Genomic DNA, 15027 nt, shown 5'->3' on the forward strand with positions numbered 1-15027 from the left:
TAATTTTTCTGAATATGAGCACCAGATCGTTTGGTTTTGAATTCTGTCTCTGCTGCTTGTTTACTTTAGGATCTTGGGCAAGTTAACTACTGTGTGCTTCAGTTTCCCCTTGTAAAATGGAGATTAAAAATAGTACACCATAAGGTTGTTGTGAGCATTTAAAGCATTTTTAAAAAAGTGTCTAGTATGTAGTTGCACAGAGTAAATAATTTATTAAAGAGATCTAAGATTAATAATTGCCACTTGCCAGGCACCATGGCTTCACCATAGAGTCCCATCTATATACACAAAATGTCCAGTCCATTCAGTGGCTAGGAGCAAGTTGCTCTGAAATCACCAACAGTGCTGTGTCTCTTGACCTCTCTGTTATCGTCTTAGCGTTCATTAGTCATCTAACAATTCCTTAGGGCTGGAGGGGGTGTGTGCATGTCTCGGAATGTGAGATTTGTATTTCTGAAAGGCAGTGCCCCTGTAGGTCTGGGTCTAGTCCTGTGACCTGTGTTGTGGGGCAAGGATTCATATATCATTTGGCTATGTCTTACCCCATACTTCTACAAAACAGCAACTAGAGTGGTCTTTGTAACAAATCAGCTTGTGTGCTTATATTCTTAAAATCCTGTCTTAACTTCCTATTGTCTTTTTTTTTTGAAAAATTTAAATTTAATTTTTTTCTCTCGCTGGCATCTTCTCTTAGTTAATGGTTATTTCAAGTTAAAATTCAGACATTACCTCCTTCTGGAAACATTGATGCCCTAGGCTGAGCTGGGTTGCCTCTACTGTGCTTATTCTTATCATATTTTATTATAATTACTGTTTATTGCCTTGCTATACTGAAAGTTCCTTGAGAATCTAAGGCTAGCAAAATGTCTGGCATATAATACTGAGTAGACATATATTTTGTAAATAATATATAGGGAGCATATTTTATATATTTTACACATATATTAGAGGAATTGAACCCAGAATCTCAAATTATCATTTTATTGGAGCCCCCTGTGTCTTTTAGTGCTGTGTTGGCTAATTTGAGGACTTAATATTACCTGGAGGGCTTGTTAAAACACAGGCTACTGGGTCCCAACCCCAGCCTGTCTGATAATTAGGTTAAGGATGGGGCCCAAGGATTTGCATTTCTAACAAATTTTCTATGATGCTGGTCCAGGGACCATCCATACATATGAAACATTGCCTGGGGAGGAGAGCTGGGAGAAAATATGCTTGGCTTGTCTGTTTACTTCTCCAAGTCATACTTCGGTGCTATAAGTGATTTTAGAGTTCCAAATTTGCCCACAAATTTTAACCAATAGCATAGGAAAACTAGTACCATTGCAAGAGAATTCAAAATATTTTTCCTTGTAGAGGCATTATAATATGTATTTGGTCCTAAATACTGTGCTGTATTGACTTTTAGATGTGAAAAGGAAAATTTTAAAACATAAGGGGGCCATCTTGTGGTGACCATAGCAATTCGGAAAACTTAAAAATTGAAGTTTAGTCAAAATTGAGGGGAAAGTCATATTTTCTGAAACAGATTATGGCACCTAGAAATATGTTTGCAGACAACCACATATGTAGTTTATACATATATAAATATATATGTAGTATATAAGTTTATATATAGTTTCATATATTTTATTTAGTTTTTTAAAAACTTGGCAAAGTCTTTTCCACAATAGTGGTGTTAAGTCTTTTTACAGTGTCCTCAGTGGCAGATAATTTTTTTTAAAAGATTTATTTATTTATTTTAGGAATTTATTTCTCTCCCTGCCCCCACAAGTTGTCTGCTCTCTGTGTCCATTTGCTGTGTGTTCTTCTGTGTCTGCTTGTATTCTTGTCGGTGGCACCGGGAATCTGTGTCTCTTTTTTGTTGTATCATCTTACTGCATCAGCTCTCCATGTGTACAGTGCCACTTCTGGGCAGGCTGCATTTTTTTTGGCCTGGGGCAGCTCTCCTTACAGGGCGCACTCCTTGCGTGTGGGACTCCCCTATGTAGGGGACACGCCTGCATGGCACAGCATTCCTTGCACACATCAGCACTTCGCGTGGGCCAGCTCACCACCACAGGTCAGGAGGCCCTGGGGAACGAACCCCGGACCTCCCATGTAGTAGGTGGACCTGCTATCAGTTGAGCCAAATCCTTTTCCCAGTGGCAGATAATTTAATCACATCTGTTCCCTCGATGGTTAGATAGTCTTATTCCTCTCTCCAGGTAAGGGTTTGTGGAGAAAAAATATATTTTATGCTTATTTTCAGCAGTGTTGAATATTCTTTGTCATTTTTCATTTAGGTGGTATAATAGGTGAGTAACCGTTGAGAATTTGCTGGACCTGACTGGCTTATAACTTCAAAAGAAACAATGGAAAATCAGGAATTCATTGTAAGTTTTACCATTTTCACTATTTGCTTTCCCTTCCTTCCCTCCTTTCCTTCTTTCCTATTCTCTTTCCTTCCTTTCCCTGAATTTCACAAATGTCTTTTTAGAGTTGCCATATTTAATAAGAAACAAAAAACAGGACTTCCTGTTACATTTGAATTTCAGATAAACAACAAATAATTTTTTAGTTTAAGTAGGTCTCTTAATATTTGGCATACTTATACTAAAAATCATGTTTTTCTGAAATTCAGATATAACTGGGCACTCATATTTTATCTGACAATCCTACCTCTTGCTTACTATATATTGTTATTTAAAGTCCTTTGTAACAAATTCTTTGGAAGCTTTGGACCAGGAAGCAATTTCTTTCTTTTGAAGAACTGGAATGATTGTATCTAGATCAGTAGTTTTCAAATTCATTGGCCTCAGGACCCTTTCATACTCTTAAAAATTATTGTGAACTCCAAAGGGTTTTTGTTTATGGGGATATCAAATAATATATTTCATATTAGAAATTAAATTTTAAAAATATATATTTATTAATTCATGGGAGTGGATGTGGCTCAAGCATTTGTTCAGGGTTTGGTTTCTGGTGCCTCCTAAAGAAGATAAGCAGATGCTATAACTAGCAGAAGCCACAACCAGCAGACATCACAACAAGCTGTGAACGGAAGTGGTTCCAGCAGTTTGGTACTCACCTCACATGGGAAACCCCAGGTTTAGTTCGCGGTGCCTTCTGAAGAAGACCAGCAGACAGATGAGCGAGCCATCTTGAGGTGGAGACGGGGGAGATTAAAAAATATATATATATATACACACATACATATATATGTATTTTAAATTCATTTTAAAATGACAGTACTAAACCGATTACATGTTAGAAAAAATAATATTTTAAAATGAAAAATAGCTGAAATAGCTGTATTTTCCAAAATAACAATAAACATTGAGAAAAATAACTTTTAGAATTTTTACAGATCTCTCTAATATTTGGCTTAATGAAAGATAGTTAGATTCTCATATCTGTTTCTGCATTCATTCTTTTGTGAGAGCACACACTATGTAGCCTCTGGGAAAGTCCACTGTACAGTCCTGAAAGAATGAGAGTAAAAAGACATATAACACCTTTGTAAATCATGAAAGTAGTTTATTTTTATTTTTATTTTTTTACATTTAGCCCCCCGCCCTCCTCGTTACCCCCGTTGTCTGCTCTGTGTCCATTTGCTGTGTGTTCTACTGTGTCTGGTTGTATTCTCATTAGGTGGCTCCGGGAACTGATTGTGGGACCTTTTGGAGTGGGAGAGAGGCAATTACTCTCTTGTGCCACCTCAACTCCCTGGTCCACTATGTCTTCTTCTTTTCTCTGTGTCTCTTGTTGTGTCATCTTGCTGCGCCAGCTCTCAGCATCAGCTGGGACTCCTGTGCAGGGTGGTTTCCCACACTGGGTGGCATTCCCACTCAGGAGGGCCCTCCTGCATGGGACAGCATTCCAGTGTGGGCTGGCACTCTGCATGGGCCAGCTTGTTGCATGGGCCAGCTTGCCCTCACCAGGAGGCCCTGGGCATTGAACCCTGGACCTCCTATATGGTATGGTAGTTGCTTGAGCCATATCCATTTCCCCATGAAAATAGTTTTGATCTCATGAACCCCTGAAAAGGTTTAGGGGACCTCTAGGAATCTCTGACTTAACACTTTGTGAACTGCATGGATCATGAATACTTTGCAACCCAACTAATTTTCCTTTACCATTGATTACTAGGAAACTCTAAATTATTTTTGGTGCTTAGTTAACTTTTCATTTTCCTTCTTATATTTTACCTCTTTACTCTCCCTTCTTTATACTACCAGTTTTCTGTTATTTTTCTAATTAATGTTTTTGTTATTTTCATGATGTTTGTGCTCTAATTTCAAGAGACGTTTTAAATACTTTTATATGAAGGAAGTGTATATAAAATACATAATATTGAATGATATAAATTGTCTTTTTTCCACTTTTGTGCTTTTGGAAATAAGGTACTATATACTCACCAAAAGATGAAGAAGTCCAAAGTGTGGCAAGATGGAGTCCTGAAGATAAGCCCATTAGGAAACAGAGTAAGTGAAAAGCAGTTGGTTACAGAGTCTGAGAGCTAGTATTTTCACCTCTTGATAATACTGAGAAAGCTCTATAGGTGATAAAATGTCAGATATGTGCATACTCTAACTTGAGAAAACATTTTGTCAAATGATTTTAACATCACATTGCTTAATTTGTGTATAAAGTCCAGTAAGTATTATTTAATTTGTCTTGATAAAAAGAAAAACAAAACATAACTTATATTATCTAGCACTTCTATGTGACAGGTGTGATGCCTTAAATGTGTTAATTTGCTTAACCTGCATGCCTCCACTCTTAGTTAGGTACTATTGTTGTCTTCATTTTACTGATCATGAAACTGAGGCTTAGAGAGGTGAATAGCTTACGCAGGGGTCCCACAGCTATCAGGTAGAGGTATCATATGTGAACCCATCTCTCTTAATATTACTAATTTATAAGAAAATCTTTATTACAGGTGAATTTATAATATTATATAGGACACATTGGCAAATTCTGTGACCCCCTGAGTGAAGTCCATATTCCTAGAGCTTAAATATCTATATTCTGTCCTTATTCTACCTATCATTAGTATCCCTATGGGAAGGCTATTTACTATTTTAAAACATTTATTTTTAAAGAAGCTTTAGATTCATAAAAAATGTAGGGGATTCCATATGTCCCTCCCCCTTATTATTTTGTTTAAATAAATCAGCTTTATTGATAAATAGTAATACACCATACAATCCATCTAAAGTATACAATCAGTGGTATGTGGTTTAATCACATAGTTGTGCATTTATCACTTCAGTCATTTTTGGAGCATTTTCATTATTCCAATAATAATAACAACAAAAAAACCAAAACTCATCACCTCTCAATCTCTTATTCTTCACCTGCCATACATAGCTGCTATTCTGTTTCTCTCTCTAGTTTATTTGTATTTACATTTTGTGTAGATGGAGTCAAGCAATGTGTAGTACCTTGTATCTATGTCTAGTTTCTTTCCCTTGGTATATTTCCTTTTTTTCCACCCTTACTGGAAGATTATTAGTATATTACTCTATACTACTGTCCATAGTTTGCGCTGGCTGTGTTTTTTTCTGATATTAATATTTTGTAACATTAACATACATTTGTTCAGTTTCAGAGAAAAAAAGTCTTTTTTTCCTTCCCTCTCCCCCTCCCCCACCCTGCTGTTTTTGCTGTGTGTTCATTCGCTGTGTGATCCTCTGTATCTATTTCTCTTTGTCTTCTCATCTTTCTCCTCTAGGGTTCACCAGGATTCAATTCTGGGGACCTCTGATGTGGAGAGAAACTCCCTGTCAATTGTACCACCTCAGTTCTTGGTCTCTGCTGTGCGTCTCCTTGACTCTCCCCATCACCTCTCTTGTTACATCATCATCTTGCTGCCATGACTCACTTGCGTGGACACTCGGCTCACCATGTGGGCACTAGGCTTGCCGCACAGGCACTGGCTCACCACTCAGGCAGTTGGCTTGTGACGCGGCCACTCACGTGAGGAAAACAGTCTTGTATGTGCTATATTATCCATATTCTTGTTTCACCTGAGGTTTCACTATGCTATAAAGTGCTATGTTACATTTTTTAACTTTCCTTCTAGTAATATACATGATCTCAGACTTTCCCTTTCAATCAGTTTCATACCCAAAGATAGCACGACTAGTTACAAATACTATGATGGGCTTTTACCTTTTCTATTCATTTCCAAATGTTAACAAAGAACCATTTTACCAATTCAGCACAGATTAACCCTCAGCTTTCCATTCTTTAACTTCATTCTATTTTCTGGTGACCTATATTCTAGTTACTAACTCCATGAAGTTTTTTTGTTTTTTTAATCAGTTTTATTAAGATATATTAACTTACCATACAGTCTATCCAAAGTGTACAATCAGTGGTTTTTAGTATAATCACAGTGTTGTGCACTCATCACCACAAAAAATTTTAGAACAATTTACTCCAAAGTGAAAAACTCGACACTCTTAGTAGTTACCTCTCAATTCCTGTATTCTCCCCAGCCCTACATGACCACTAATCTAATTCCATCTTTATAAATTGATTTAGATTTACATTTTATATAAAAGGACTCATACAATATGTAGTACTTTGTGTATGGTTTCTTTCACTTAGTGTAAATTTTTTTTGTTATTAACATCTTGTAATATTAGCATAAATTTGTTCAGTTTTAAAGAAAAACAGTCTTATATGTAATATTACCCATATTCATATTTCATGTGAGGTTTCACTATGCTATACAGTCCCACATTATATATTTTTAGCTTTGCCTTTAGTAATGTACATGACGTTCCCTTTCAACCACGTGTAATAGCACTGCTAATTATAAACGTTAAGTTGTGCTTATATAATACTTTTTTCAATTAATTTTTAGGAATTCTTTATAAGTTAACTCTCAGTTTTCCATTCTCTAACCTCATTCTATTTTCTAGTGACCGATAGTCTAATTAGTAACCCCATGAGATTATTTAGTTCAAAACAGTGTAATCATTTTTCCTTTTGTGTGTCTGGCTTGCTTTACTCAACATAATGTTCTCCCGGTTCATCCATGTTGTCATAGACGTCACGACTTCATTTCTTCTTAAAGCTGCATAACATTTCAACTTGTGCATACACCACAATTTATCCATTCATCAGGTGATGGATACCTTGGTTGTTTCCAGCTTTTGGCAATTGTGAATAACTCTGTTCTGAACATTGGTGTGTAGGTGTCTGTTCGCTTCATAGTTTTCAGTTCTGGATATATTCTTAGTAGAGGAATTGCTGGATTATATGGCAGATCTATATTTAGCTTCCTGAGAAACTGCCAAACTGTCTTCCACAGAAGTTGTACCATTTTACATTCCTACCAACAGGGAAAGAGTGTTCCTATTTCTCCACCCTTTCCAGCACTGTTTTCTGTTTTTTTTTAATAGTGGCCATTCTATGCAGTGTGAGATGATACCTGTCATTTTCCTAACAGCTAGTGATAGTAAACATTTTTTCATGTGCTTCTTGACCATTCGTATTTCTTCTTTGGAGAAATGTCTATTTAAGTCTTTTGCCCATTTTTTTATTTTTTTTTGGTACCAGGGCCAGGGATTGAACCCCAGACCTTGTATGTGGGAAGCCAATGCTCAACCATTGAGCCACATTGGCTACCCTGAGTTATTTTTTTTGTTTGTTTTTTTGTTTTTAGGAGGCACTGCCGACTGAACCTGGGACCTCCCATGTGAGAAACAGGTGCTCAACCGTTTGAGCCATATCCGCTTCCTGACCATTTCTTAATTGGATTGCTTGCACGTTTATTGTTGAGTTGTATTGGAGTTCCAAATATTTTCTCCCTTTGAATGGGCTGCCTTTTTACCTTCTTAATAAAGTCCTTTGAATCGCAAAAGTGTTTTCAGTTTGAGGAGGTCCCATTTATCCATGTTTTCTTTTGTTGCTTGTGCTGTCAGCATAAGATTTAAGAATCCACTACCTACCACCAGGTCTTGAAGGTGTTTCCATGTATTTTCTTCTAAGAGTTTCATGGTTCTGGGTTTTATATTTAGGTCTTTGGTCCATTTTGTGTTAAATTTTGTGTAAGGATTTGAGATAGGAGTCCTCTTTCTTTTTTTGGATATGGGTATCCAGTTCTCCCAGCACCATTTGTTGAATTGACTGTTTTCTGCCCCAGCTGGGTGGGTTTGACAACCTTTTAAAAAATCACTTAACCATAGATGTGAAGGTCTGTTTCTGAACCATCAATTTGGTTTCATTGGTCTTTGTGTCTAGCTTTATGCCATTACCATGCTGTTTTTACCATGGTAACTGTAATAGGATTTAAAGTCCAAAAATGAGAGTTCTCCAACTTTGCTCTTCCTTTTTAAGATGATTCTTGCTATTCGAGGCCCCTTACCCTTCCAAATACATTTGATAGTTGTCTTTTCCATGTCTTTAAACAGTGCTGGTGGAATTTTTATCAGGATTCCATCAAATCTGTTTATCAATATGGGTAGAATTTATATCTTAATGTTTAATCTTCTAATCCATGAACACAGAATGTTTTTCTATTTATTTAGGTGTTTTTTGATGTCTTTCAGCAATGCATTGTAGTTTTCTGAATACAAGTGCTCTATGTACTTGGTTGGGTTTATTCCTAAATATTTGATTCTTTTATTCACTATTGTAAATGGACTTTTTTTCCTGACTTCCTCTTCAGATTATGCATTACCAGAGTATAGAAATACTACAGATTTTTGCGTATTAGTATGCTACTCTGCTGAAATCACTTATTAGCTCTAGCAGCTTTGTTGTAGATTTTTCGGGGTTTTCTATGTATAGGATCATAACATCTGTGAGTAGCAAAAGTTTTGCTTCTTCCTTTCTGAATTGGATGCCTTTTATTTCTTTTTCTTGTCTGATTATTCTAGCTAGAGCCTCTAAGCACTGTATTGAGCAATATGTTGACAGTAGGCACCCTTTTCTTGTTCCCAATCTCAATGGGAAAGCTTTCAGTCTTTCACCATTCGGTACACTGGTAACTGTGGGTTTTTCATGTATGGCCTTTATCATGTTGAGAGTTTCTTTTAATTCCTATCTTTTGTAGTATTTTTACCAAGAAAGGATACTGTATTTTGTCAAATTGCTTTTCTGTGTCAATCAATAGAATCATGTGATTTTTCTTCTTCGATTCATTAAAATGTATTATGCCAATTGCTTTTCTTGTATTGAATCACCTTTGTTGCTTGGTATAAAACCTGCTTGATGAAAAATTCTTTTAATGTGTTGATGGACTTTATTAGCAAGTATTTTGTTGAGGATTATTGCATCTGTATTCATTAAGGAAATGAGTCTGTAATTTTCTTTTTTTTCGTAATATCTTTATCTGACTTTGGTAGGGCAATATTGGCTTCATGGAATGTTCAATTTTTGGAAGAGTTTAAATAAGATTGGTATTAAATCTTCTTTGAGTACTTGGTAGAACTCACATGTGAAACCATCTGGTCCTGGGCTTTTCATTTTGGAGAGTGCTTTGATGACTGTTTCATTCTCTTTACTTACGATTGGTTTATCGAGGTTTTCTATTTCTTTTAGGGTCTGTGTAGGTGTTTGTACATTCTTAAGAATTTTTCCATTTCTTCTACGTTGTCTAGTTAGCGTGTAATTGTTATTTTATTTCTGTGGCTCTGTAGTAATGTTACCATTTTCAGTTCTTATTTTATTTATTTACATCTTCTCTCTTTTCTTTGTCAGTCCAGCTGAAGGTTTGTCAATTTTGTTACTCTCCTTGAAGAATCACCTTTTGGTTTTGTTAATTCTCACTACTGTTTTTTGTTCTCAATTTATTTTATTTCTGTTCTGTGCTTTGTTATTTCATTTCTTTTGCTTGCTTTGGAAATAGTTTGCTGTTCTATTTTAGTTCCTCCAGCTGTGGAGTTAGGTCATTGATTTTGGGTCTTCTTTTTTAATATAAGCAGAGAGGGCTATAAATTTCCCTCTCCTCACTGCTTTCACTGCATCTCATTTGTTCTGATATGTGTGTTTTCATTTTCTTTTGTCTCAAGATACTTGATTTCTCTCACAATTTCTTCTTTGACCCACTGATTACTTAAGAAAATGTTGTTTAATCTCCATATTTGTGAATTTTTCTGCTTTGTGTTTATTTCCAACATTATTCCTTTATGAGCAGAGAGTGCTTTGTATAATTTCGATCTTGTTGAATTTATTAAGATCTGCTTTGTTGCTTTGTGACCCAACATATGGTCTAGCCTGAGCACTTGAGAAAGATCAATGAGCACTTGAAAAGAATGTATATCCTGCTGTTTTGGGGTGCAGGATTCTGTCAATGTCTATTAGATTTAGTCCATTTATCATATTATTCAAACTCTCTGTTCCTTATTTGTACTCTGCCCAGATGTTCTAACCAATGCTGAGAGTGGTATATTTACGTTTCCAACTATTATTGTAGAGACATCTGTTTCTCCCTTCAGTTTTGCCAGTGTCTGCTTCATGTAATTTGGGCATCCTGGTTAGGTGCATATGTATTTATGATTATTTCCTCCTGATGCATTGCCCTTTATATTAATATATAGTGCCCTTCCTTGTCTGTAATAAGAATTTTGCTTTTAAAGTCTACTTCATCCAATATACATATAGCTACTCCAGCTTTTTTTGGTTACTGCATACATGGAATATCTATTTCCAACCTTTCACATGCAGTCTATTGGTATTTTGGGTCTAAGGTGAGTCTTGTATACTGCATATAGATGATTCATCTTATCCATTCAGCCAGTCTGTGTCTTTTGATTGGGGAGTTTAATCTACTAACATTCAATGTTATTACTGTAAAGGCAGTTCTTATTTAACCTATTTTGACCTTTGGGTTTTATCTGTCATAATTAATTTTCACCTCTATATACTTTCAGTTAATTTTATTGATATAATCTTCATTTATAGATTCTTTTCCAAGCCTTTCCCTCCTGTCTTTTCCTTTCAAGCTGTAGCACTCCTTTTAGTACAGAGATTCTTAAACTTTTTGGTTCCAGGGATCCCTTTGCCAGTCAGGTGAAAACCGCAGACCCCTTACTAAGTACACATTATACTGTGTATTACTTAATAAATATATCACATTCACACAAACATGTCCCCACAAGAATAATGTTTGTTTGAATTTTCAGGGTCCATGGAACTCTGGTTAAGAACTCCTGCTTTTGTATTTTCTGCAAAGCTGGTCCCTTGGTTACAAACTCTGTTTCTGTTTATCTGTGAATATTTGAAACTGACCTTCATTTTTTTTTTAAAGATTTATTTTTTATTTTATTTCTCTCCCCATCCCTCCCTCCCCAGTTGTCTACTCTCTGTGTCCATTCACTGTGTGCTCCTCTGTGACCGCCTCTATTCTTATCAGGGGAACCGAGAATCTGTGTTTCTTTTTGTTGTGTCAGCTCTCTGTGTGTGTGGTGCCATTCCTGGGCAGGCTGTATTTTGTTTTGCGCTGGGAGGCTCTCCTTACGGGGCGCACTCCTTGTGTGTGGGACTCCCCTGCATGGGGGACACCCCTACGTGGCATGGCACTCCCTGAGCACATTAGCACTGCTCATGGGCCAGCTCCACATGGGTCAAGGAGGTCCTGGGTTTGAACCATGGACCTCCCATGTGGTAGGCGGATGCCCTATCCATTGGGCCAAGTCCACTTCCCTCACCTTCATTTTTGAAAGATAATCTTTCTGGGTATAAGATTCTTGACTGGCAGCTTTTCTCTTGTAGCATCTTAAATATACCATACCACTACCTTCTTCCCTTTGTGGTTTCTGATGAAAAATCAGCACTTATTCTTATTGGGTGTCCCTTGTATTGATGCATTACTTTTCTCTTGCTGCCCTCAGAATTCTTTGTGGCATATAACATTCTGGTTTAGTATGGGTCTCAGAGTAGGTTTATTTTTATTTATTAGGATTGGAGTATTTTGTGTTTCTTAGGCACAGATATCTATGTCCTTCAATAGGTTGGGAAATTTTCTTCCATTATTTCTTAAAGTATTCCTTCTGCCTCTTTTCCCTACTCTTCTCCCTCTGGGACACCCAGGAGATATATGTTTCTATGTCTCTTGTTGTCATTTATTTCCCTGAGACCCTGTTTAATTTTTTCCATTCTTCATCTTTTGTATATTAGTTTTCAGAAGTCATATCTTCAAGCTCACTGATCCTTTCTTCTGCCTCCTCAAATCTGTTATATGCCTCCATTGTCTTTTTAATTTCATTGTGCTGTTCATTCCTGTAAGATCTGCTATTTCTATGTATACTTTCAAATTATTCTTTTTGCTCACCCAGTGTCTTCTTAGTATCCTTAATCTCTTTAGTCATCTCATTGAATTTATTTTTTTAAGGATAATGCAGAACTTCTCATTGCAGTAGTCATTGGTACAACATCTTTAAAGTACTGAAAGAAGTAAAACTGTTGACCTAGAATCTATACCCAGCAAAAATATCTTTCAAACATGAAAAGTGGAATGAAGAAATTTCAGGTGTACAAAAGTCCACAAGAAAGATAGAGAAACACTGCTTGATTGACCATTTTGGATTTTATTGACAGTGTTTACTACCTTGGTTGAACTTCCCTGACTCATATACTGGGTGCCCCTAACACTGCCAATTTTGAGTGGAACCCAGAGCACAGGTGGAGTCTGCAGAAGGTCCAGGTTTTGATGCAAGGTGCTCTGCCACTTAATACTCATGACCGAGAAGATCCTATGGTTTTTGTTTTTTTCTTTTACTTTTGTTTATTTCCTATGGTTTTTAAAGTATGGGTGATAGGTAGAGATGCTCTATGGAGCAAGTCCCAATAGGAGAATCACAATGTATACTGTTTTGGAGTAAGGCCAGGTCTTTTTTTGCCAGTGACTCTTCTCCATTTAAAAGGCAGCTCTTGAGTTTTCTCTTGGGTTTTAGTAGAGATTGCATGTCTGGCCAAGGATGCCAAGAAAGTATGCAACCCAAACTCTCCCTCACAAAGTAGATGTAATCTGACCCACTATATCATAAATGCAGATATGTGTGGGAGTACTCCATTTTAAAATGAGACTGGATCCAAACAAATCTGGCAGTTTCTTGGAACTTATTGGAGGGTAGAAGGCTTGCTTCCTGCCATGATCATTTGGGTTCTGGTGGGCTGGCAATCCTTGGGGTTCCTTGGCTTTCCCATTATGGAGCTATGTCCTCGATTTTTGTCATCCAGGTTTCACCTCACTTTTTTTTTTTTTTTAAGATTGATTTTATTTATTTCACTCCCCATTTGCCCTGTTGTCTGCTCTGTGTCCATTCGCTGTGTGTTCTTCTGCGTCCGCTCACATTATCCAGCGGCACTGGAAAACTGCATCTCTTTTGTTGCGTCATCTTGCTGCATCAGCTCTCCATGTGTGCTGCACCACTCCTGGGCAGGCTGCGCTTTTTTCACGCAGGGTGCACTCCTTGCGGGTAAGGCACCCCTACACAGGGGTGCCCCTGCATGGCATGGCACTCCTTGCACACAGCAGCACTACGCCCGGGCCAGCTTACTACATGGGTCAGGAGGCCCTAGGGATCGAACCCTGTATCTTCCATATGGTAGATGAACGCTCTATCAATTGAGTCTCGTCTGCTTCCCATCAGCTGACGTCTATCTTCTCCCCATGGCTTTCTCTAAAGCCTCCAGTAATAGGATTATCATTGAGTTTATTAAGGAGATTTGTTTGAACATCTATGATTAGTTGTCTCAACTCCTTTATATCCTCTGAAGGCTTATCTTGTTCCTTTGACTGGACCACACCTTCCTGTTTCTTGTATGGATTATAAGTTTTTGTTGGTGTCTTGGCATCTGGCTTAATAGATACATTTATTCTGGGTGCAGTTTCTCTCTTTAGGTTAGGGTTTTCTTGCCCTTTGCCTCTTGTTGGTTGTATAGTAGGAGCTGAGGGTGTAGTTTGTACTAAGCTGTAGAGGGTAAAGCTGCCCTCATTGCCCCAGGAACTGATAAAGCTTGTCCCACCTTTTCCCCTGATAGGGGTAGGGGACGGCACTGCAGCCGAATATAGTACTCCAAGCTGCGCAGGCGTCAAGCATGTCTGTAGTTGCCTAGAGAGACTGATGAAGCTTCATACCCTTTTTTCCCCTGCCTGGGTGGGGATGGAGTTGCTGATGTGGGCAGCAAACTAAGCCTAGCTAGTCAAAACTGACCACAGTTGACCAGGTAGATTAACCTAGTTCTGGCCCCCCTACCTTCCCTGCCAGGGGTAAAGATGAACCCTCCAGCTTGCCCAACAGTCTAATCCACGTGGGTTGAAAGTGCCTGCAGTTGCCCTGAGAGGCTGAGGAAGTACTGTCCTTTCTGCCCTTGAAGGGGGGAAGATGGAACCATGGGCACCCCACAGTAATGCAGGCCAAAAGCACCTGCAGTTTCCCAGAGAGGCTGAGGAAACACAACTCCCCTCCTATCCTGTTGGGTGGCAGGGATGGAGCTACAGATGTCCGAGTACCCAGTTTGTGTGTGCTGGAAGTGCCTGCAGTAGCCCAGAGAGACTGAAGAAACACCAACCTCCTAGCCTATGGAGGGTGGGTGGGAATGGAATCAAAGGTAATCCACAAACAAGTCTTTGTGGACTGAAAGCACCTGCAGTTGTCAGGGAGGCTAGGGAAACACTGCTTCCCCTCAAGACAGGGGTGGAGTTAAAATGGCAGCTACCAGCCTCTTATCAACTTGGGCAGGTTCAAACTTTAGCTGTACTTAGGATTATACTTTAGCCCGTCAAATTTAGTAATCAGTATCTGAAGTTGGTACCAAAACGTCTCTTCCTTTCTTCTTCCTATGTTTTTGGGAAATGGAGTTTCTAACTTCAGCCATGGAATAGCTCCCGAGGTGGCTTGTGCTGCCAGTGGAGGATGGGCATCTGCTTCCTCAGCCTGAAGTGCTGTACTCACAGCTCTTCACTGCAGATGGGTAGTCTCCTTCTTCCACTCTTTCAAGAATGTTGCAGGATACTCTTCTGGTCTCCTGAGCCCCCCAACCAGGTGCTTTAGAGAGCTCTGAGGTATTACTAACTGCCCT

General features: G+C 38.2%; 1 protein-coding gene across 1 annotated transcript in view; it reads left to right on the top strand.

Annotated features, from left to right (window-relative positions):
• ZGRF1 (zinc finger GRF-type containing 1) overlaps window positions 1-15027 on the top strand; it is a 149353-nt gene that overhangs the window by 1273 nt on the left and 133053 nt on the right. The window contains 2 exon segments of the mRNA XM_058293946.2: window positions 2286-2375; window positions 4386-4466. Coding sequence (XP_058149929.1) covers window positions 2355-2375; window positions 4386-4466 — 102 coding nt within the window. The 5' untranslated portion in view covers window positions 2286-2354.

This window comes from Dasypus novemcinctus, chromosome 1, assembly GCF_030445035.2.
Source record: "Dasypus novemcinctus isolate mDasNov1 chromosome 1, mDasNov1.1.hap2, whole genome shotgun sequence".
NCBI lineage: Eukaryota > Metazoa > Chordata > Mammalia > Cingulata > Dasypodidae > Dasypus > Dasypus novemcinctus.